Here is a 24087-nt window from a genome sequence, read left to right as displayed (position 1 = left end):
GGTAGATTGCTTGCTTAGCATGCATGAAACTCTGGGTTTGATTCTTCAGTACCACATACACAGAAAAGGCCAGAAGTGGCACTGTGACTCAAGTGGTAAAGTGGTAAAGTGCTAGCCTTGAGCAGAAGCAGCTCAGGGATAGTGCCCAAGCCCTAGGACTGGCAAAAAAAAAAAAAAAAAAAAAAAAAAGATAAAGCTCCTGCTCCACACTGATCAAAGTTCCAGAACAATCAAACACTATATTAACTGTCAATATCAGGACAAACTATTTCGCAATCTAAAATCCCAACTTTGTAACAACTTTATCCGTTTTTCTAATTATCTTATTCTAGATAGAAATCTTTAAATGCAGCTTATCCCATGAGCACTCCAGGCTTGTCTAATCCAAGCTCTCCCTCAGATGCCTGTTTCCTCACAGTACCATTTCATGTGTCACTTTTTTTTTGACCAGTCCTGGGCCTTGAACTCAAGGCCTAGCCCCTAGCCCTAAACCCCTTTTTCTCAAGGCTAGCACTCTACCACTTACACAACAGCACTGCTTCTGGCATTTTCTGTGATTAATTGGAGATAAGAGTCTCACAAGACTTCCCAGCCTGGCTTCCAACTGTGATCCTCAGATCTCAGCCTCCTGAGTAGCTAGGATTACAGACTTGAAACACCAGCGCTTGGCTCACGTGTCAGCTCTTATATGAAGTCTTCCTACACCTAGTGGGGCTTTTTTCCCCTCTCTCTCAGCAAGGCAAAATTTACTTTTGCCCAGAAGGGTACAAGCAAACACTAACCTAGTGCTTTTGATGGTACTCTCATTAACTACAGGAGTGTATTCATCTTGCTATCTTCCAGTATAATGCTATCTTCCAGTATAAGTTTTTAGTAATTTCATTAACAACAATGGCTACACTAGCTTCACATTTTTTCTTGCTAGCTTGCTTGCTTTCTTTCCTTTTTTTTTTTTTTTTTGGCTAGTCCTGGGGCTTGAACTCAGGGCCTGGGCACTGTCCCTGAGCTTCTTTTTGCCTAAGACCAGCACTCTACCACTTGAGCCACAGCATCATTTCTGGCTTTTTCTGCTTATGTGGTACCAAGGATCGAACCCAGGGCTTCATGCATGCTAGGCAAACACTCTACCACTAAGCCACCTTCCCAGCCCATGGCTTCACATTTTCTAAGAACACATGTTTTTATAAATAAACACAGCTCATAAAGGTGTTTTCTAAATATCTTTAAAAAAATCAGTGAGGTGTGGGTGTAGCTCATGTAGTAGACTGCTTGTCTAGTAAATGCAAAGCTAAATTTAAACCCCAATACTGCCTCACCCAAATAAAAATAAATAAAAAATCACCATGTGCCAGTAGCTCGCCCTGAGTTAAAGCTCCAGGACCAGCACCAATAAATAAATCTTAGGGGATGGCTCAGAGTTGAATGCTTGTTTAAAAAACAAGGCTCAGTTAGGTGCAGGTGGCTCACTTCTGTAATCCCAAGTACTCAGGAAGCTGAAATCTGAAGCTCATTGTTCAAAGTCAGCCCATACAGGAAAGGCCATGAAATTCTTATCTCCAACTAACCACCAAAAAAAGACTGAAGTGGAACTGTGGCTCAACTGGTAGAGTCTTGAGCAGAAAAACTCAGGGACAGCATCCAGGCCCTGAATTCAAGCGCTAGGACTAGCACAAAAACAGTAACAACCAAAAAGGCTCTAAATTCAATCCCCTGGCAACAGGTAGACAGAAAGACACCCCCCCACACACACACAAAATTCTCTTGTATCACTGTTACAAGCACAAATATTTATTATTCTATAAAATATATTTATTTAAAAACTTGGGGGGTGGGAGATGGGAAGGGATGGGAAGGGGAAACAAAGAAGGAGGCAACAATGCTTGATAAGAAATGTACTCATTACCTTGCTCATGTAATTGTAACCCCTTTGTACGGTATTTTCACAATAAAAAAAAAAAAAAAAAAAACCCTGGGCCAATCATTGTACAATCAAGCATCTGGGAATACCATGTTTTAATGAGTTTACAGTCTACACAGGGAGAAAGACAAGCAACTACATAATTCTAACAGTCTGGTATGAGATACAAACACTACTGATAATAAGCAGAGTCAAATTTACATGTTAAGGCTGTACATAAAGAAGGTATATAATTTGAAAATAAGTTAATTTTAACTCTATTTTCCCTTCATCTTCATATCCTTTCATAAATGTACTGGTGGCACTCTATCACTTGAGCCACACTTCTAGATTCTGTTTTTTTCTAGTTAATTGGAGATAAGCCTCTCAGATTTGTATACCAGGGCTAGCTCTCAGATCTCTACCTCCTGAGTAGCTGGGATTATGGGCACGGGTCACAGTGCCCCACTCTTTATGAGTGTTTTTAGGTGGCCTCACTCTTCATGAGGGGCAAGCTTTTATGGTGTGGTTTTTATCTTTATGGTATGGTTTTTATCTTTACATGATGAAATTGCTGCTTACATATTAAAAAAATAGGTATTTTGGTGATTGTATATAGTTTGAATTTAGAGCTTCATTCTTACAAAAAAATGTTGGGGATGGGGAAAAGGCTCTTTTGAAATAAAACTGAGGACACATAAGGGTTGCACTTATAAGCATGGGAGTAGGTGAAAGAATAGGTTAGGCAGATGGAACAGCATATACAAATTAGGTACAAAGGTCCAGTTCCTAGATCTGCAAGCTATTCACTGCACCAGAATATAAGCAGGCATTGTGTCTGTGTGTGAAAAACAGGCTGTCAGGAGGAGAATCTTGACTATATCATACATGTCTTGAGGGTCAGGGTGGAGTTACACCTGATGAAGGGGAGAAACTTTAAGCAAGGAATTGATAAGAGTTAAATCTTAGAAACAGTGGTGATGGTTTTGAGAGCTGTTTGGTATTTACCCATGTTCTGTGTGCAAATAGGATTACAGATTTTTTTTTTTTTTTTTTTGCCAGTCCTGGGGCTTGAACTCAGGACCTGGGCACTGTCCCTAAGCTGCTTTTTGCTCAAGGTGAGTACCTGAGCCACAGTGCCACTTCCAGCTTTTTCTGTGTATGTGGTACTAGGAATCAAACCCAGGGTTTCATGCATGCTAGACAAGCACTCTACCACTAAGCCACATTCCCAGCCCCAGGATTACAGAAAAATTAGACGATATTGGGAAAGAACTTTACGATCTAATTCACTTAAGAAACTTTGAGTGTTAACTAAGACACAGAAATATGCCTTTCTCATAAATAAGGCCATGAAGAAGTTCTTTGTTTTTTATGAGTTCTTTCTGATAGTTTCCAAAAGCACACAAAAAAATTGTGTTTCAGCTGGTTCTGGGACTTGAACTCAGGGCTTGGGGGCTGTCCCTCAACTTTTTTGCTCAAAACTAGCGCTCTACCGTTTGGGCCACATATCCACATCCAGTTTTTTGGAGAAAAGTATTTCCTGCCCAGGGCTGACCTTACATCTCACATCTCAGCCTCCAGAATAGCTAGGATTACGGGCAAGAGCCACTAGCTCCAGGCTGGGCTAATACCTGAACAGTAAAAACCACAACTACCTGCTTACCATTAGGTAACAAGTTGTTTTGTTCAGAATGGTTCCCACTATGTAGTCCAATCTGGCCACATCCTTAAAAGCACCACCACATCCAGCTCTTACCTTCAGATAAAACTGAGACCGAACTACTGGATTGCTAACCATAAAGCAACTAATTCCTCTAGTCAATCTTACAGGAAATACCATATCCCAACAGCCTTAACACATACTGGGACCTAGCATTCTTTCCTACTAGTGCAGAAGTAAAGATCTATCAGCACCTTTACTTCGTCTAGACACTGGTCCTAATGAAAGCTGTTGCTGTATTAAGCTGTCTGCCATTCAATCGATCAATTTGAGCTGCCGAATAGGGTGTCATCGTTAAAAACCCTACTGCTTTTCTTTCTCTTGACATCACCACCGCTGTGGCATCGATATTATGGTTGCTGTTGCTACAGCTTTCCTTTCTGCTCTGTTGTTGGTCGGTCTCGTGGCTGCCGACGCTGGTCGAGAGGCTTTTCTGTTTTGTTTTCGCGCTCGGGGCCTGGGCGCTGGGCCCGAGCTTTCGCGCGCAAGGCTGGGCGCCCCACCACTTGAGCCACAGCTGCACTCTGGCTTTTTGCAGTCCCGAGGAATAAGAGTCTCACGGTCTTGGCTGTCCAGGCTGGCTCTGGGACCCTCGGACCTCAGCCTCCTGAGGAGTGGGGATTCCAGGCGTGAGCCGCCGGCGCCCGGCTAACTCATTTTTACATCCAGGAAATGTCCTGATGTGGAAAACTCGTCCAGGGGCGAGAGGAACCGAAAGCTACCCCAGGGCCTTCTCTTGGGGGCCCGACTGTGACTCGGAAGACCCCCGAAGAGCCCTCGTGCGAGCGGCTGTAAGACCTTCATGCCCCCGCGGACAGGTTAAACGACCCGTCCACGACACAAACCCGCAGCCCCCGAGGCCAACTCACCATGATAAGGAGCCGCACAGCTCCCGCCGGAAGATGCTCTGGGGGGCCCTGTTTCCAGGGGCGGAAGGGGAGGGGAGGGTGAAGCTGATTGGCTGCGAGGGCCCGCGGAGGGCGGAAGTACTGCCCCGTCGTCGGAGTCCCGCCCCTTTTTCCCGGCGGCCCGTGGGGCCGTGGCGGTCGCTGGCGTGGGGACTTGGGTCTTCGCGGCGGCTGTGGCGGCTGGGAAGGCTGAGAGCGCTTTCGCGTGTCTTGTGTGACTTAGTTTATGAATTAGGTAGTATCCCCGCTTTTGTAACTGTGCCTGAGCCGGAGGAAGGGTGCACAGCTGCAGCTCTGGCACTGTGACCGGGAAGCCGGGGCTAAGTGATGGGAAAAACCAAAAAGAACTAGGGAAAACTCGAACCTGTCACGTGCTAACATTGGTGTGCCATTCGTGAGCTCGGAAAGCCTGCAGAATACGCCCTAAGGGCCCTGTAAAGCGAACTTCACTCTAGAAGCGATACAAATGGTAAACACCTTGGTTAGGAAGTGGCTCACGGCGGAGTGCTTGCTTGGCCTGCTTCAAGCCCCGGTTCTCCAGCACCACCTAAGGAGAAAAAGCCAGACGGTGGCGCTTCGGCTCAAGTGGTAGAGTGCCAGCCTTGGGCAAAAGAAGCTCAGGGACAGTGCTCAGGCCCAGAGTTCAAGCCCCAGGAAATAAAAATAAAAGTCTTATAAAACTGAGTTACTACCCGTGGCGAATACCTGTAATCCTAGCTACTTGGGAGGCTGAGATCTAGAGGATGGAGGTTTGATATCAGCCCAGGCAGACATGTTTGCTAGACTCCATCTCCAACAAAACCAGCAAAACGGGGCTGGAAGCTCAAATGGTAAAGAGTGCCTGCCTAGCAAAAGCAAGGCCCTAAATTCAAACCCACTGAAGGTGAAGAGAGGGAGAACAGAGGAAGTAGAATATGGAGCACATATATGTGAGGAAGAGATGAGTGGAAGAAAGGAAGATTTTATGTGAATACATACTATAATGTAGGAAATAGAGTAATGCTATAGGGAGTAGGTGGCTAATTAATAGTGGTGGTCTGTAAAGCAATGAAGTCTAACTTCTGAATGGCAAGTCTCTGGAAAAACTTTTTTTAGGCAGATAAACAGCCAACTCAAATGTCCTCAGTTAAAATTTGGGCTTATTTTTAGATCTGAAAGGCGGCAGTATACGGCAGAGCATGGTTTCTACTGAATGAAATGGTATTTTCACATCATTGTAATGTCAAAAATTTAGGGCCATTTTTAGAAGGAGTTATTCTGTGGAAAACAGATGGGAAGCATATTATGAAACTAGTCCAGACAAATCGTTAGGCATAATGGTTGGAAACCCCTTTAGGTTGAAGACCTGTCATTTAAAAAAGATTGCCAGTCGCCCATGGCTCATGCATATAATCTTAGCTACTCAGGAAGCTGAGATCTGAGGATTGTGATTCTAAGCAAGCTTGGGCAAGAAAGTTTGTGAGACTTATCTCCAATTAATCAACGAAAAACTGGGAGTTGAGCTGTGGCTCCAGTGATAGAGTCCTAGCTTTAAGCAAAAAAGTCTGAATTCAAGTCCAAGCCCCAGGACCGGCACAACAGCAACAAAAAACAAAAATCCAGATTCTCCTGTCCGTTTCTCATTCCAGACTTCCCCTAACCAGTATATAAAAAATTTTCTGTTTCTGACAGTCCATACTAAACTGCCTATCACTGCAGATAACCATACTACCCTCACTTGGTCTTGTGCCAACAGGTATCCTCCCCACTACAAACACTGATCTGAACTACTGCATAGAATAGAGGTTAAAAACAAAAACAAAAAACCAGGTCAGAGACTCCTTACAAAGGTTTGCTTGAAACATCGACTTTGATTGGCATCTGTAGAACTGGAATTGGGAAAAGGTTCCCCTATTGCCTATCAGTGACTCACTATGCCCAACACTTTGTTACTTGTGGGTGGAGGAGCTAAGTGCATCCTGCGTGACTTCACTGAGTATCTTTAACCTTTAGATTTGTCTCACCTTCTTAAAAAATATTTTTGCTAGCCTGGGGGCTTGAACTCTGGGGATGGGGGCTGTCCCTGAGTGCCTTTTGCTCAAGGTTAGCACTCTATCACTTGAGCCACAGTGCCACTTCCAGCTTTTTCTGTGATTAATTGGAGATAAGAATCTTAGGAAGTTGCTGCCCAGGTTGGATTAGATCTCCCCTTCCTGAGTAGCTAGGATTACAGGTGTTTGCTACTGGTGCCCAACTTGTCTCTTTCAATTACTTCTACTAACCCTAGAAGGGTTTTTGTTCAGTTCCCTCTGTGTGTGTGTAGACATAAATGGATAGATCTATATTCTCCTTTTATGTAAAAGTGAGTGTAACACAAAAATGTAGATCAGGATTGATTCCAACCATCTGGAGTCACCACTTCTGGAGTCATGAGGACACAGCTGTTTTGAAATCACTATACAGGACACTTTCACCTTCCATTGGAATGACTCCAGCTCCTCAACAAGGACCTGATGACCAAAACTTAGGACTGGGTCCAGGCTCACAATGAACTGTCTTCTCATTGGTCATGATATGACTTGGTTCCTGCCTAATCCTTACTCAAGCAGGTCCTTAGTAAACAAAGCACTAGGAAAAACTGGAATTACTATCACTCAACCCTCCTGAATATAAAATGAGCCTTCCCTGGGCTCAGGCTGCAAACCTGCGCCCCAAAGGTGACATTCTGACTAAATTCTATGAAGGGAGTGGGAGATGCAAGAGACAATGGCTAAGAGTGAAAATGGGAGCCACTGGTCCCCATGTGCAGCTACCTACAATTTAAGATCTACAGAAGTGGTCAGTGTGAGGTGCAGAGAAATGAATGGGCAGGGTGTTCCGTGGGGGTAGCAATCAGCTGCTTGCCTTCATTTCTTGGCCTTCCCCTGGGCAGCAACAGCTACCATGGCTTTACACATGGACTCTTTGTCCCAGGGAACTGCATGGGTTTGAGGGGCTTTAGGTTTGTCCAGTTCATAGATGACGGGAATGTCAGTTGGCAGGTTCAGCTCTATGATGGCCTCTTCAGAGACCTTTCAGAGCTTGATGATGCCCTAGAAGGCTGTTGCCATGGGCTGCAATCAGAACCTTTTTCCCCTTTAATCTGGGGGACAGTTTTTTCATTCCAGAAGGGCATGCTCTGGCAAGAGTATCTTTCAGGCTCTCATAGGAGGGTAGCTGATCTTTACTGAGGTCTGCATACTTGCAATCCTTATTGGTGCTGCTGGAGAAGGAATGGTCAGGTTCCATTGGAGGTAGTGGGATGTTTATTGAGGCCAGTCAGGCCCTCCCTGCCCAATAGTGCTGCTTGCTCATTGAGGTGCCAAGTCTTCGCCACAGGCAACCATATCTCACAGAGCCTGCCCGCAGGGCTCAAGTGTGCATGGTACCAGTCACTAAAGTGTCTGTCCAAGTTTCAGGCTCTCTCGCCATGCTGGATCATCATGTTTGTAGGTAGGCAGATTGGCAGGCTTGGGATGCAGCACTGAATGGTCTCACTTATTTTTAATCCCTTCTTTCCTTGATTCCATTCAAACCAGTTGTGTATTTCTTAGGAATCCACTGTACTTCCCTAGTGGCTTTTCTTTTTTCTTGCTAATACTGGATATTGAACGTTGGCCTATGGCTCTTACTGGGCTTTCTCTGCTCCCTACTGGCACTGTATCTTCTGAGCCACACCTCCATTTCCCTTTTTTGTTGACCACTGAAGATGGAGCCTCAAGTATTTGTCTACACAAACAGACTCTTAATCTTGATCCTTAAATCTCAGTCTCTCACAGGAATGAACCAACTGCGCCCAGCTCCTCCCTTCTACTGCTTCTCAAAGTACAGGTACAAAAGACTAGCATTGTCCTACATATCTCAAACCTCCCTTCTGTGCTTTGGTTTGATAATTGACATGTCTTCCAGTTCAGTTTTTCCAGTGTTCATTTTAGCATTACATCGGTCTAACAATTTACTTCAGATACTTTTTGCTTCAGATTTGCTTCAGACTTACAAGTTCTGCTTGCATTGTATCCCCATGTAAACTACAGAAGCTTTCCGATAAGCAACTGGTGTTGGGGAATGGACCTCTTCCAATATGGAGTCTGTACAGTTACTGTGTTGACTGTTCTCCAGAACCTTCTATCCACTGCTTTTTATATTTTGTTCAGAGTGTATAACTTTTATTGGCAAGAATTACAAAATGCTCCATCACCACACTGCAACCTCTGAAATCTCAAAAAGTTTTAAATTAAAAATTAAAGGCAAAATAAAGTTCATCATTTATTTACAATTCATTAGGATAAAAACCCAATTAATACGGATGTATCCTTAAGTTTCTCTGGAGAGAAGTACAAAAGACCTGACTAAAGTTGAGACAAGCATTTAAAGGAAAGTAAACTGTAAATGATTCATTTACCAAAAGAATTAGTTTTTGTACAAAATATAAAGAATTTTACACTATAAACAAAGACTGCTTGTATACATACTTAAATTAAGATTCTTTTTATATGCTTTTCTTTGAGTTCTCCTTGAGCACAAAACATATTTGCAATTCAGAAGGATAATAACCTCAATGGGCAGACTGTCTCAGAAAAAGCTTTTACTTCTAATATATGTGGAAAGATTGGATTATTTCCTTTGGCTCAAAGTCCAATAATCAGTAAGCTTAATTTTCAAATCTGCCATATTGACACGAAGAACATACTAGTGTATAATGTTTATGCATTATCATCTTTTAGGAATATAAGAGAGATCAAGACAAAATCGAAAAGGTTACAATCTAACAATTCAGAAAACCTCAGAAAATACTATCTTTACCAAAAGAGACCAAGCCAATCCCTTACCTCCTACTACATCGTTATTTAGTTTTCACTACTGTCCTACTAAAGAACCACAGGTTAAAATAGAAAATAGTTCTCTAGCACTAACTGAACTTCAGACTTCATCAGCAAAGAAAAATTTATACACTGATAAATATTAATACAGTAAGGTAACTTCAACTCAATGTTAATGGTACTAATGACATATTTAATATCTAAAACCTGTTACTTAAAATCTTTCCTAATAGAAATGTAATAATCATGAGAAATTAAAGATTGTTTAAAAGGTTGAGTTAGACTTACATAGTACTTCAACATGATTAGCCAACAGTCTAATATTCATAATATTAATCTTTCCTAATTGAAAACAAAATGAAATTTTGAGCTTTACTAAAATGGTTGAAATTTGGGATTTTCCAATTGTTTTCATCATATACACCTAGTTACCTATCACCTTTATTTTTTAATCAGTATTTAATAAACTTGCTTTAATGTTTGAGACCTTCAAGGTACAAACCTTCAAGGTTTGGCTCTTGTGGATTTCTCTCCTATTTTTCCTCTCATTTTTTATTATACTGGGAGTTCTAAAGACACATGACTTAAGCTATGGCAACACACAGCATATGATGCTAAGAAATCATATATTTTCTCTTCTTAAATCTTTAACAATAGCAAGAATAAAATTAAGGAGAATGTATATTTTCATTATAAAATTCTTATCTAGTAGGGCAAGTGTTTTTATTCCCTCAAAGCAGTTTTGCTAAATAAAAACAATCTTCATTACTACTACAAAATTATTCTTTCCACCCATGACATTTTACATAGCATTCTTTAAGCACCAAAGAAAAATTCTGTAAACAAACTTTTAGCCAGTAAACTAGGGGCAAACATCTATTTGCCTTTATTATATTTGAAAGGCCATGATACGAATTTCTACTTCCTACAATGCATTTTCATAATAAAAATGCAGGCATATTTATACAAACAAGCAGAATTATTGTACATTTTGTGGAAACATAAGGTAGATCAACAGACTAGAACTTTTTAGTTAAACTGAGCACACAAAATCTATAAAATGTATGCAATTATATAAAAATTCAGTATTTTAAGCCTCATTGAAGGGATTCATAATTATTAAGAATAAAAGATGGTAGTTTCACTTATTTGTAATTATCCTGTAAACAGTAAGAAATAAGCAAATTAGAAATGTATTAGCTCCAAGTATTTCCCTTCTGTCAGATGGAACCATTTTTATAGCAGTTACAAATGGCTCTTTTAAATATCAGAATAATTCCAGCAGAAAACAAATACTACCTGGAATAAGTTAACAGTCTATATAATAAGATTTCTGACTTATTAGAAAAAAAATACTGCAGGAGGATTTATCTACCTGTAATATGACAGTAACGAGAACCTTCTCTATTTTACTCAATTTGCTTTGCTGCTCTTAAATTGCTTCCTAAATTGTCTCACAGCAGGTAATAAGACAGTAAAAAAAAAAAACTAAAATAAATGTTTAATTACTAAATGTGTAAAGAAAAAAGCCTCAAAATAGCTTTTTCCTACTTCTATTAGAAAAACTTTTCATTTGGCACTCTGGATTTGTAGAAAGAAGAAAAAATAAACTAAAACAATGTTTGGTATTCCAATCACAGACAGGTAAGATGACAGTAGGAGAGAAAATTAAGAAAAAAAATACTATTTTAAGAACAAACAAACAAACAAAAGAACAAACAAGACAAATCACCAAAGGTGTCTTCTACCATCACTGTCTCTGAAATACTTTCATTTGCATCCTGATATACAGATTATTATTTACATTTGATTACATTGGTAAAGTAGATCAGATTCATTTTTGTTGTGCTCTAACTTAACAGTGCCCATTGAGATAACCATAACCATCAACAAAATTTTCCATTCACATTGTATATTTTAAGTTTGTTTTCTCATTCACCTTCAAGTTGACTGCACGAATAATTGTAAAATTCTGAAAAATCCTGTAAACTTAGGCTGAGTCTATAACTGATAAATATTCATTGAAGATGTGTTTCTTGTTAAGTAAAATGCTCTGCAGGCTTTCAAAGTCAATTTTTTAAACGGTGGTATCTCCAAAGTCCTTGTTCCAACGTATGTATGCCTCCAAGGTTTGAGGACTCACACTGCGTTTTATCTTTTTCAAGGATTCAGTGAAATCAGACAATCGAATATTTCTCATCTAGATTAAAAAAAAGAAACATAATATCCATAATAAACACATTAGGTGTAACTATTTTGATTAATTAAAAGGGTGGTATTTATTTATCTTATAATACAAACAGTAGAAAATTATGCCAGGGCTGGGAATGTGGTTTAGTGGTAGAGTGCTTGCCTAGCAGGCATGAAACCCTGAGTTCAATTCCTCAGTACCACATAAACAGAAAACGCTGAAGTGGTGCTGTGGCTCAAATGGTAGAGTGCTGGTCTTGAGCAAAAGAAGCTCAGGGATAGTGTCCAGCCCTGAGTTCAAAAGCCCCAGGACTGGCAAAAAGAAAAAAAAAAAAAGCCAAATATTTTAATGTATTTTCTATTATTACATGTTAAACAAAGTTTCTATAGCAGACATCTTATAAAGCCACTATGGTAACATACTTTATTACTTACGTTTAGTTTCATAGGTATGGGCATTCTTCCCTCCCTGCCTCCTTCATTCCTCCCCTCCCTGCTTCCTTACCTCCCCTCCTTAGTGGTTCCTTCCTTTCTTATTTTTTGTGCCACTACAGGGAATGAACTTAGGGCCATGAACTCTTGTTTGGCTTTTTTTTTTGGTCAAGCCAAAAGGGTTGTGTGGAGATGGGAGGGAAAAATTGAGGAGTGCAAAGTAAGGAGTGACTTTTTTTTTTTTTTTTGCTCAAGGTTGGTGCATTACACTTTGAGGCACAGCTCCACCTTCAGTGTTTTGCTGGTTAATTGGAGATAAAAGTCTCTCAGGCCTTTCTGTCTAAGATGGGCCTTGATTCTTAGATCTCAGCCTCCTGAGTAGCCATGATTTCAGACATCAGCCACTGATTCCTAACTGAATTTTTATTCTTTTTTTTTTTTTTTGGTCGGTCGTGGGGCTTGAACTCTGGGCCTGGGCGCTGTCCCTCAGCTCTTCAGCTCAAGGGGAGCGCACTACCACTTCAGCTATAGCACCACTTCTGATTTTCTGGTGTTTTATTGGAGATAGGAGTCTCACAGTCTCTCCTGCCCGGGCTGGCTTTGAACCGCGATCCTCAGATCTCAGCCTCCTGAGTAGCTAGGATTACAGGCGTGAGCCACCAGCGCCTGGCTTGAATTTTTATTCTTATGGACTTTATAAAAGATAAACATGGTTTGTCTTATCTAAATGTACTTAAACACACATAAACACATCGGGACACAACAATAATGGGTATATACAATTCTAGCATACAATTTCAGAGACCAAACTACATGTTTACCTCTCATTCGATAAACAAGAAATAAAGAATATAATTCCTTAGCCTTTATGCAACAGGTGCTTAAAATTTACTTGGGTGGGGCTAGGAAGGTGGCTCAGTGGTAGAGTTCAATTCCTCAGTACCACATAAGCAGAAAAAGCTTGAAGTAGAGCTGTGGCTCAAGTGGTAGAGAGCTAGCCTTGAGCTGAAGAGCTGAGGGCCAGTGCCCAGGCCTAGAGTTTAGGCTTCACAACGTGGGCTGAGGAATACCTACTCCTTATATAAAAGTTACTTAAATTAATGGGAGACTGAATAAAAGCTAGACATCTCAGCCTATACTTTGCATCAGTACTCTGAGGACTTGTCTCCTACAGCTATCTTGGAATCTAGGAAGGACAGGCTTAGTTAATAATTATGCGTAACTCTCCAAATCAGGTGGGGAGCTCAAGTTAACACTTGTTTTCCCCACATAAACCAGTCAATCTTCTCATCCCTTCTCTTTCTAACTAGGTAAAGAGTAAAAGACTAAGAACATGAGACTATTTTCATAGACCCATTACTTTCAATTTAACCAGTTAATTAAAAAAAAAAAATTCTAACCAAATAAAGTAAAAAAAAAAAATCCTGACAAAATTATTAGTCTTACAGAGAACCAAAAGAAAAGATAGTAATAATAAAATAGTATACCTCACTTGCAGACATGTTCTTCACCTGTTCAGGTTTCAGTTCTATAAAATATAAAAGTAAGATACTTAAAAAATAAAAAAAGGAATTGTAAATTGCTTAAGAGCAGAAAAGTACAAAAATCTAGTACCTGGTTAGTACAAATCACTGTATTAAAAGAGATACATATAAACATCACACTTAGACATTGTTACAAAAAGATAATCTTTGTAAGACATGGGAGGTGATTTCTAATAATTTCTCATTTAATTTCCCAACAATAGAAATCACAATTTGTAAGATATATATTTTTAAAAACCAGTCTTGAGTTTTGAACTCAGGACCTAAGCACTGGCCCTGAACTTTTGTGCTCATAGACTTTCCTGCTCAGACTGTTTTTGAACTATGATCTTCAGAGTTCTGCCTTCTGAGTAGCTAAGATTACAGGCGTGAGCCACCAGTGCTTGGCATTTGTAAGAGAATTAATTTTAAAGAATGTAATTTTCTTTTTCTTTTCCTTCCTCCTTCCTTCCTTCCTTCCCTCCTTCCTTTCTTTCTTTCTTCCTTCTTTCTTTCTTTTTCTTTCTTTCTTTTTTGTTGCTTATTCTGGGGCTTGAATTCTGGGACTTGCGCTCTTACTTGGCTTTTTTGCTCAAGATCAGTGCTCTTGCCACTTGAACCATACCTCCACTTCTCACTTTTTGCCGGCTAATTGGAGGTTAGTCTTATGGGATTTTCTGCTGGGTTGTCTTCAAATCATAATCTTCCTGTCTTCTTTTTAATATGTATTTTTCATTGTAAAAATATTGTACACAGGTGTTACAGTTACATGAGTAACGTAATGAGTACATTTCCCATTGAGCATTGTTTCCCCTTCCTTTGTTTTTCCCCTACTATCCCCCACCATCCCTTAATCTTCCTGTCTTACCACCTTGTCTAAGTAGGATTATACAGGCAAGAGTCTCCAGCACCTCACTCATAACTTGTTCTTTTAATAAGGTATTTAGGTTCTTGGAGGAGTCATGGCTCAAAGGGTAAAGTGCCTGTCTAGCACACATGAGATCACAAGTTCAAATCCCAGAACTGTGAAACATTTAAAACTTTTTTTTTTTAATCCTAGATTGTTTTCAGCTTCAAAATAGTGACTAATATTGTAAATAATACAAACAGAGGTTGGGAATGTAGCTCAGTAGTAGATTGCATGGATAGTATCTGTGGGGCTCTAGGTTCAATCCCTAGCATGGTCAATAACAAACAATATAGCTGGATGCTAATGGCTCATGCCTGTAATCCTAGCTACTTAGGAGGCTGACACCTGGAGATAGAGGTTCAAAGCCAGCCAGAGTAGGAAAATCCTTGAGACTAATATCTCCAATTACCACCAAAAAGCCAGAAGTGGAGGTGTAGCTCAAAGTGATATAGTGTTAGCGTGAGCATAAAAGTTGAGGGACAGCATCCCTACATGAGACCTTTTCTTAACTGAGGGCTGAATGATGCATGCATTATCTTAGTGATGACAGGAAACATCAAATGGGGAATGGCAAGACTATATTTTAAAGAAAACAATGGCAAAAAAAACCCCAAAAAGTTGGAAGCATGACTCAGCAGTACAATGCTGCCAAGTAAGTCCTCTGTTTCAACCTCAGTACCATAAACAAAATAATAATAATTAAGCTAGGTGCTGGTGGCTCACACCTGTTATCTTAACTATTCAGGAAGCTGAGACCTGAGGATCATGATTCAAAGTCACCCTGAGCAGACAGATCAGAGTTATATCTCCAGTTAACCAGCAAAAAAAAAAAAAAAAAGAAAAGGAATTATGTCTTAATAGGTAAAGTACCAGCCTTCAGCAAAAAAACTAAGAGACACTGCCTAAGCCTTGAGTTCAAGCTCCAGGACTGGAAAGCAATATACACATGCACACACACACAAACTCAAAATAGTAAATGAAATATATATATATAGTATTTGGGTACATAACACTTGCAAAAGCAAAAGAGAGGGAGGCATGACTAAAATGGTAGAGTGACTGGTCTTCAAGCACAAAGCCTGAATTCAAACTCTAGTACTACAAATTAAACACACACACACCCAGAGAGGTGTGTTTCCCTTGAGCCCTTTTTTCTTTTTCCTTCCCTAAAATCAAGAAGTGAAACCCCAGGAGAAAACACAAACACACACACACACACACACACACACACACACACACACAGAGGAGAAAACACACACACACACACACACACACACACACACACACACACACACACACACACACACACACACACACACACACACACACACACACACACACACACTGTTTCCCTTGAGCTCTTTTTTCTTTTTCCTTCCCTAAAATCAAGAACCAAAACACACACACACACACACACACACACACACACACACACACACACACAGTTTCCCTTGAGCTCTTTTTTCTTTTTCCTTCCCTAAAATCAAAAACCAACACACACACACACACACACACACACACACACACACACACACACACACACACACACACACACACACACACACACACACACACACACACACACACACACACACTGTTTCCCTTGAGCTCTTTTTTCTTTTTCCTTCCCTAAAATCAAGAACCATGGTCCACTGATTCATGGGTTATTTTTCTATAATCTATGAGCTAAGAATGGTTTTATAGTTTTAAAAGTTTGCTTAAAAAAGATGATGACAAAGGGCTGGGAAGGTGGCTCAGTGGTAGAGCGCTTGCCTTGCATGCATGAGGCCCTGGGTTCGATTCCTCAGCACCACATAAGCAAAAAAGAAAAAAGCCGGAAGTGGCGCTGTGGCTCAAGTGGCAGAGCGCTAGCCTTGAGCTGAAGAGCTGAGGGACAGCGCCCAGGCCCAGAGTTCAGGCCCCACGACCGGACCCCCCCCCCCAAAAAAAAAAAAAAAAAAAAGATGATGACAAGAAGTATGCAAGTGACACCAGAATCAGTCCACAAAGCCTAAACTAGGTAAGAGTTTTTAAGAGAAAAGTCTGTTAACCTTGGGGTTGGGAATGTGGTTTAGTGGTAGAGTGCTTGTCTAGCATGCATGAAGCTCTGGGTTCTATTCCTCAGTTCCACATAAATAGAAAAAGTTGAAAATGGCGCTGTGGCTCAAGTGGTAGAGTGCTAGCCTTCAGCAAAAGCAGCTCAGGGATCATGCATAGGTCCTGAGTTTAAGCCCTAGGACTGGCCAAAAAAAAGTTGGTTAACCTTTAGGGCCTTGAAATTATACTAAGTTTTCTACTGCTATAGATTTATTGCTTTTAACTAATAACAAAAATAGCTATCTCCTAGGGGACTTGTTTTTTTTTTTGTCAGTTGTGGGGCTTGCACTCTGGGCCTGGGCACTGTTCCTCAGCTCTTCAGCTCAAGGCTAGTGCTCTACCACTTGACCCACAGTGCCATTTCCAGATTTTTCTGTTTATATGGTGCTGAGGAATTTAACCCAGGCCTCCATGCATTCAAGGCAAGCACTCTACCACTGAGCCACCTTCCCAGCCCCTCCTAGGGGACTTTTTAAACTTCTAAAGTGGTATAACATTTTTTTTTTTTCCATTGCTGGTCTTGGTGCTTGAACTCAGGGCCTGGGTACGGTTCCTGAGCTTTTGTACTCAAGGCTAGCATTCTACTACTTGGGCCACAACTTCACTTCTAGATTTTTGGTGGTTAATTATTAGAGATAAGAGTCTCATAGACTTCCTTGCTTGGTCTGCCTTTGAACCACAGTATCAGATTTCAGCTTCCTTAGTAACTAAGATTACAAGTCTAAGCCACTGGCACACAGCTAAAGTGGCATGTTAAATACATCAAGTATTGAAGCTCTCATACACGTACCTCGAATAGGACCCAGAGCTGCATCTTTTGCCAAAGCTGTTAGATCACTTCCTGAGTATCCATCTGTCATTCTGAAACGTAGAAGGAAGTTTTTCATTTTATAGATTAAAAACTGGGCATGGGTAAAGGAAATACAAATAAAAACAACCCTGAGATACCACCTTACCCCAGTCAGAAAGGCCTATACCCTAAATTCAGACAATGACAAATGCTGGTGGGGATGTAGACAAAGAGGAACCCTACTGCCCTACTGGTGGGAATGTAAACTATTACCCAGCCACAGTACCACTAGGCATCTACCCTGAGCAACAGGAACCAGGATTCGACAAGGATACATGCACCTCAATGTTCACAATAGCCAAAATATAGAAATAACCCAGATGCCACACCACAGATGAATGGATCCAAAAAGTGTGGTACCTACATACAATGGAATATTACATGGCCATCAGAAAGAACAAAATAATGGCACTTGCAAGGATATGAATGGAACTAGAACAAATCTGAGCGAGTTTATAAGCCAAGATCAGAGAGACATGTTCTCTCTAACACAATGCATGTTCTCCCTGATATGCAGATATTAGATAGTGCTCTATCACAAGTGGTAGAGCATTGCCTTGAGCACAGAGAGGCTCAAGGACAGTGTCCAGGCCCTGAGTACAAGCCCAGGACCAGCAAAAAAAAAAAAAAAAAAGAGGTCTTTGGTTTCTTGGGTCCTGTTTACTTTGTCATATCTATTGGTTAATTGGAGATAAGAGTCTCATGGAGACTTTTCTGCCCAGGCTGGCTTTGAACTGAAATCCTAAATCTCAACCTCCTGAGTAGTTAGGATTATAGGCTTGAGCCACAGGCACCTGAGTTCATGGTTTGATTTTTAAGAGCACAAAAGTAACAAAAAAGGCTCATTGCAAAAGCAAAACAATGTAATGTGAGTGTATATAACACCTTACATTTTCACCATTAGAGCTACTCATTTAGAGCCAGTTACTCCTTCTGTAATCCTAGCTACTGAGTTCTGAGGACTGCAGTTTGAGCTAGCCCCAACAGTGAAATCAGTGAGACTCTTATCTCCATTTAACCACTAGGAAGCTGGAAGTGGTACTGTGGCTCAAAGTGGTAGTGCTAGACTTGAGAGAAAAAGCTCAGGGGCAGCACTCAGGTCCTGAGTTCAAGCTCCACAACCAAAAAAAAAACAAGAAAGCCAGCAGGCTCCAGAGGCTCACACCTATAATCCTAGCTACTCAGGAGGCTGAGATCTGAGGATCGCAGTTCGAAGTCAGCAGAGGCAGGACAGTCCATGAGACTCTTATCTCCAATTAAACACCAAAAAACTCAGTAGCCAGGCATCAGTGGCTCACGTCTATAATCCTAGTTATTCAGGAGGCTGAGATCTGAGGATCCTGGTTCAAAGCCAGCCCCGGCAGGAAAGTCAGTGAAGTTCTCTCTTATCTCCAATAAACCACTTGAAAACCAGAAGTGGTGCAGTAGCTAAAGTGGTAGAGTGCTCGCCTTGAGCTGAAGAGCTGAAGGACAGTGCTTAGGTCCAGAGTTCAAGCCTCGACACAGTCTCACTTTTTTTTTTTTTTTGTTTTTGGTCCGGTCATGGGGCCTGAACTCTGGGGCTGGGCGCTGTCCCTCAGCTCTTCAGCTTAAGGCTAGTGCTCTACCACTTGAGCCACAGCGCCACTTCCAGCTTTTTTCTTTTTTTTTGCTTATGTGGTGTTCAGGAATCGAACCCAGGGTCTCGAGCATGCAAGGCAAGCGCTCTACCACTGAGCCACCTTCCCAGCCCTCTTTTTTTTTTTTTTTTTTTGCCAGTCATGGGTCCTAAATTCAGGTGTGGCACTGAGCTTTTTTTGCTCAAGGCTAGCACTCTACCATGCTAGGCAACCCTCCACTTGCCACTGTCAAAAGATGTAAAAGTTAAAAGGATTCTACAAAATACAAAAAAACAAACAAACAAAAAACAAAGTATACATAAAAATATCAGTGTTGGCATTAGTAGATATTTTGAGTTTTCTTCAATTATTTCAATGACATCTATAAACTTATTTACACAAAATATATCAGGGCTGGGAAGGTAGCTCAGTGGTAGAGTGCTTGCCTTGCAAGCATGAGGCCCAGGGTTCAATTCCTCAGCACCATGTAGCAGAAAAAGCGGGAAGTGGCCCTGTGGCTCAAGTGGTAGAGCACTAGCCTTGATCTGAAGAGCTGAGGGATAGAGCCCAGGCCCAGAGTTCAGGCCCCATGACTGACAATAAATAAATAAAAATAAAAAAATATATATAGTATCATTTTTTAAGTCAAGTCTAGTAGATGACAAACTTAATTGAAATTAATTCATATATATATATGTATATATATAAAATGAAGGAAAGGAAGGAAATGCAACAGGAGGGGAAGGGAAGAGAAAGTAGAATGGAGGGGAGGAGGAGGAGAAGAGAGAGGACAAGAGGACAAGTTAAGCTTTTAACAAATGAATTACTCATATCAAGCTTGGGCTTATTTTAAATTAATACAAGACAGGTCTTTGTCAGATAAATAAAAATAAGCTGAGAAAAACCAAATCAAATTACTCACCTAGCAAGTTGTGCTAGTTCTTTTTGGGTCAATGGACTTCCCTGTTTACATAACAGATTTTTAAGTAAAAGGAGTCTTGTCTGAAAAAAGAAATTAAATAATTATCTCTAGGTCTTATGTTAAGTTTATGATTATCTTAAACTATTAAATGATTACAAAGTGACTTTAACAGTTTTCTTTAAAACTGTTAGCAATATCATCTAGATGACTTCTTGTTTCTGCTGTAAAGAAAATGCAAACAAGGAAGGCGCTGGTAGCTCATGCCTGTAATCCTAGCTATTCAGGAGGCTGAGATTTGAGGATTGCGGTTCAAAGCCAGCTCAGGCAGGAAAGTCCGTGAGACTCTTATCTCCAATAAACCAGTAGCAAACCCATAGTGGTGCTGTAGCTCAAGCAGTAGAGCTCTCGCCTTCAGCTGAAGAGCACAGGGACAGCACCCAAGCCCAGAGTTCAAGCCCCAGGACCGACACACACACACACACACACACACAAATCAAACAGTTTTACATACCTCCTCATTTGGTAAAGACACATATACTCGTTTGATGAAACGCCTAAAAAAAGATTCAAATATTTTAGCAATTTAATTTTGAATTTAAAATGAACTCAGCTCAAGTAACAAATGACAAGAAAAAAGTTTTAAGTATAAAATTCAAAGCAAAGGTATGCATCCTCAGAGTTAAAACAGTATTTTAACTTATATTTAAAACTATTTACTACGGGCTGGCAAGGTTGCTCAGTGGTAGAGTGCTTGCCTTGGATGCATGAGGCCCTGGGTTCTATTTCCCAGCACCACATAAGCAAAAAAAAAAAAGAAAAAAGCTGGAATTGGCGCTATGGCTCAAGTGGTAGAGCGCTAGCCTTTAGCTGAAGAGCTGAGGGACAGAGCCCAGGCCCCACGACCGGACCCAAAAACAAAAAAACAAACAAATAAAACTATTTACTAATGTTTAAAAATCATTAATTCAAGAATGGGCCCTGATGGTTTATACCTATACCCTTGCTACTCAGCAGGCTGAGATCTAATGATCATAGTTCAAAGACAGCTGGAGCAGACAAATCTGTAAGATTCTTATTTCCAATTAAACAGCAGAAAGTCAGAAGTGGAGGTGTGGCTCAAGTGGTACAGCAACAACCTTGAGCAAAAAAAGCCAAGTAAGAGAGCATGAGGTCAGGAGTTAAAGCTCCAGTACTGATACATTAAAAAACTAGAGGGCTGGAAAGGTGGATCAGTGGTAGAGCACTTTCCTAGCATGCATGAGGCCCTGGGTTCAATTCCTTAGCACCACATAAGCAAAAAGAAAAAAGCCGGAGGTGGTGCTGTGGGTCAAGTAGTAGAGCGCTAGCCTTGAGCTGAAGAGCTGAGGGACAGCGCCCAGGCTCAGAGTTCAGGCCCAACGACCGGACCCTAAACAAACAAACAAACAAACAAACTACAAGTGGTTAAAAGTGGTAGAGTGCTAGCCTTGAGCAAAAGAAATTAAGTGACAGTGCCCAGGCCCTGAGTTCAAGCCTTAGGACTGGCCAAAAAATAAAAAAATAAAAATAAAAAAATAAAAACAAAACATTCTACAAACTACTCTAGCAAAAATGAGGGGAAAACCCACAGTGAAACAAGTAGATATAATGAAGAACATATACCAGTTTCCCAAACAGCACACTTAAACTCTGACCAATTATCTTCCTAAAGAATAAAATGATCTTATGAAAGTGTTTTTCTATGAAGTAGTAACTCAATGAGATGTAAGAGTGTAAGAAAATGACACAAAATGCTCAAGAGGAAATAGAAGATCAGAGAACAGGGAAACAATAACAAACAAGGTTTATAAAAGATGTAGCAGCAAGGATATTAACTACTACCCCAGTAAGAAAGAAAAACCTATAAATTTCAAAAAGATCACATTTGAGCAGTTTAGGCAGAAAGATACTGAGTTCAGGCCAGCTTGGACTATGTTTCAAAAAACCAAAAACCCTTGGGCTGAGAATGTGGCTTAGTGGTAGAGTGCTTGCCTAGCATGCATGAAGCCCTGGGTTCAATTCCTCAGTACTACATAAACAGAAAAGGCCAGAGGTGGTGCTGTAGCTCAAGTAGTAGAATGCTAGCCTTGAGGAAAAGAAGCCCAGGGACAGTGACCAGGTTCTGAGTTCAAGCCTCAGGACTGGAAAAAAAAAAAAAAAAAATCAAACAAATCTATAATGTAAAAAAAAAAAAGTTTGGGGCTGGGAAGGTGGCTCAGTGGTAGAGTGCTTGCCTTGCATGCATGAGGCCCTGGGTTCCATTCCTCAGCACCACATAAGCAAAAAAGAAAAAAGCCGGAAGTGGCGCTGTGACTCAAGTGGTAGAGCGCTAGCCTTGAGCTGAAGAGCTGAGGGGCAGAGCCCAGGCCCAGAGTTCAGGCCCCACGACCGGACCAAAAAAAAAAAAGTTTGGATTCAGATTTTTAAATTGGGGCTGGGAAGGTGCCTCAGTGGTAGAGCGCTTGCCTTGCATGCCAGAAGCCCTGGGTTCGATTCCTCAGCACCACATAAGCAAAAAGAAAAAAGCTGGAAGTGGCGCTGTGGACAGCGCCCAGGCCCAGAGTTCAGGCCCCACGACCAGACCCAAAAAAAAAACCAAAAAACAGATTTTGAAATTGCAGCCTCCAGTGGAGTAATGTTATAAATTCCTTGTGCTTAACCTCAAAAAATATGAGATGAGAATGAGGAAAATAACTTAGACTTAAAAATGAATGTAAATGAAATAAGATGCAGATAATGAACATGAGTATATATATATATCGTCACGTGAATCGCCCTACCTGAGAACAGCCTCATCAAGCTCTTGTGGCCTATTAGTTGCACCCATTACAAGTACTCTGTCATCGCCAGCAGATTGTACCTAGAAGGCAAAAAGGTTTTGTCAGTACTTTTAGACAAAGCAATGAAAAAGAAAAATAGATATATATTTTTAATTTGGTATTAGAAAAAAAACAGGGCTGTAAAGGTGGCTTAGTGGGAGAGTGCTTGCCTAGCATGCATGAAGCCCTGCATTTGATTCCTCAGGAACACATAAGCAGAAAAAGCCAGAATTAGCGCTGTGGCTCAGGTGGTAGAATTATAGTGCTAGCCTTTAGCAAAAGACATTCAGGGACAGTTCACAGGCTCTGAGTTCAAGCCCCAGAAGTGGCAAAAAAGAAAAAAAAAAAAGAAAAAGGAAAAGGAAAAAGAAAAAGAAAACATATGCTAAAATACCACCATACCACATATTAAAAATATAATACTTACACCATCAAATTCTATTAGAAATTCTGTTTTCAGACGTCTACTAGCATCATGCTCTCCTTCTCTTCTTTCACACAAAAGACTATCAACTTCATCTAGAGGAAATACAAGGGCAAATAATTAAAAGACACTTTAGATGGGTCATCTATGATTAATCTAGTTGGATACTTAGGCTATTAATTTAGTGGGTCCTCCTGAATTTATAAGTTATGCTTTAAACTCTCCTTTTTTTTTTCGGTCGATCATTGGACTTGAACTCGGCCTGAGCACTGTCCCTCAACTCTTCAGCTCAAAGCTAGCACTCTACCACTTGAGCCACAGTACCACTTCTGGTTTTCTGGTGGTTTATTGGAGATAAGAGTTTCACGCTTTTCCTGCCTGGGCTGACTTTGAACCACGATGCTCATATCTCAGCCTCCTGAGTAGCTAGGATTATAGGCGTGAGCCACTGGTGCCAGGCAAACTCTTCTTTCTTTAAAACTTTTTCCTTAATGATTTTTTTCTATCATATCTCTCATACTTAGAAAAGGATATTTTACCAATATATTTACAAATATATATACAAAGGATATTTCAACAAATATAGTTATAATGGGAGCTGAGAATGTGGCTTAGTGGTAGAGTGCTTGTCTCACATGCATGAAGCCCTGAGTTCAATTCCTCAGTACCACATAAATAGAAAAAGCCAGAACTGGCACTGTGGTTCAACTGGTAGGGTGCTAGCCTTGAAGAAAAAGCTCAGGGATCATGCCCAGTCCTCAAGTTCAAGTCCCAGGACTGGCAAAAAAAAAAAACATACTCTTACCTATAAAAATTATAGAAGGTTGAAGTTCTCGAGCCACCGCAAAAAGAGCTCTCACCAATTTCTCTCCTTCTCCCATCTACATGAAGCATTATGTACTGTTATACACATACAATGCAACATTATCCCAGTTTTC

At 40.7% G+C, this 24087-nt stretch overlaps 2 protein-coding genes across 5 annotated transcripts in view; both read right to left on the bottom strand.

The window, feature by feature from the left end:
* The window catches only part of Slc30a6 (solute carrier family 30 member 6), a 44218-nt gene extending 39676 nt beyond the window's left edge, over positions 1-4542 (bottom strand). For both annotated transcript variants that reach the window (XM_070025326.1, XM_070025325.1), the window contains exon 1: positions 4490-4542. In XM_070025326.1, coding sequence (XP_069881427.1) covers positions 4490-4492 — 3 coding nt within the window. In that variant the 5' untranslated portion in view covers positions 4493-4542. The remainder of the gene's footprint in view (positions 1-4489) is intronic.
* Positions 4543-7500: 2958 nt separating this feature from the next.
* The window catches only part of Spast (spastin), a 59816-nt gene continuing 43229 nt past the window's right edge, over positions 7501-24087 (bottom strand). For 2 of the 3 annotated variants that reach the window (XM_070025320.1, XM_070025321.1), the window contains exons 10-17: positions 23955-24030; positions 23153-23244; positions 22687-22766; positions 20400-20442; positions 19889-19968; positions 17309-17379; positions 13476-13516; positions 8800-11566 (exon numbers count right to left, since the gene is read on the bottom strand). In XM_070025320.1, the coding sequence (XP_069881421.1) occupies positions 11444-11566; positions 13476-13516; positions 17309-17379; positions 19889-19968; positions 20400-20442; positions 22687-22766; positions 23153-23244; positions 23955-24030 (606 nt within the window). In that variant the 3' untranslated portion in view covers positions 8800-11443. Of the gene's footprint in view, positions 8758-8799; positions 11567-13475; positions 13517-17308; positions 17380-19888; positions 19969-20399; positions 20443-22686; positions 22767-23152; positions 23245-23954; positions 24031-24087 lie in introns of those variants that run through there. The other variant, XR_011372502.1, reaches the window with a different exon arrangement.

The sequence above is a fragment of the Dipodomys merriami genome, unplaced genomic scaffold, assembly GCF_024711535.1.
Source record: "Dipodomys merriami isolate MVZ:Mamm:240054 unplaced genomic scaffold, mDipMer1.0.p SCAF_17, whole genome shotgun sequence".
In the NCBI taxonomy this organism is placed as follows: Eukaryota; Metazoa; Chordata; class Mammalia; order Rodentia; family Heteromyidae; genus Dipodomys; species Dipodomys merriami.
This window is presented reverse-complemented; position numbering and strand designations above follow the sequence as displayed.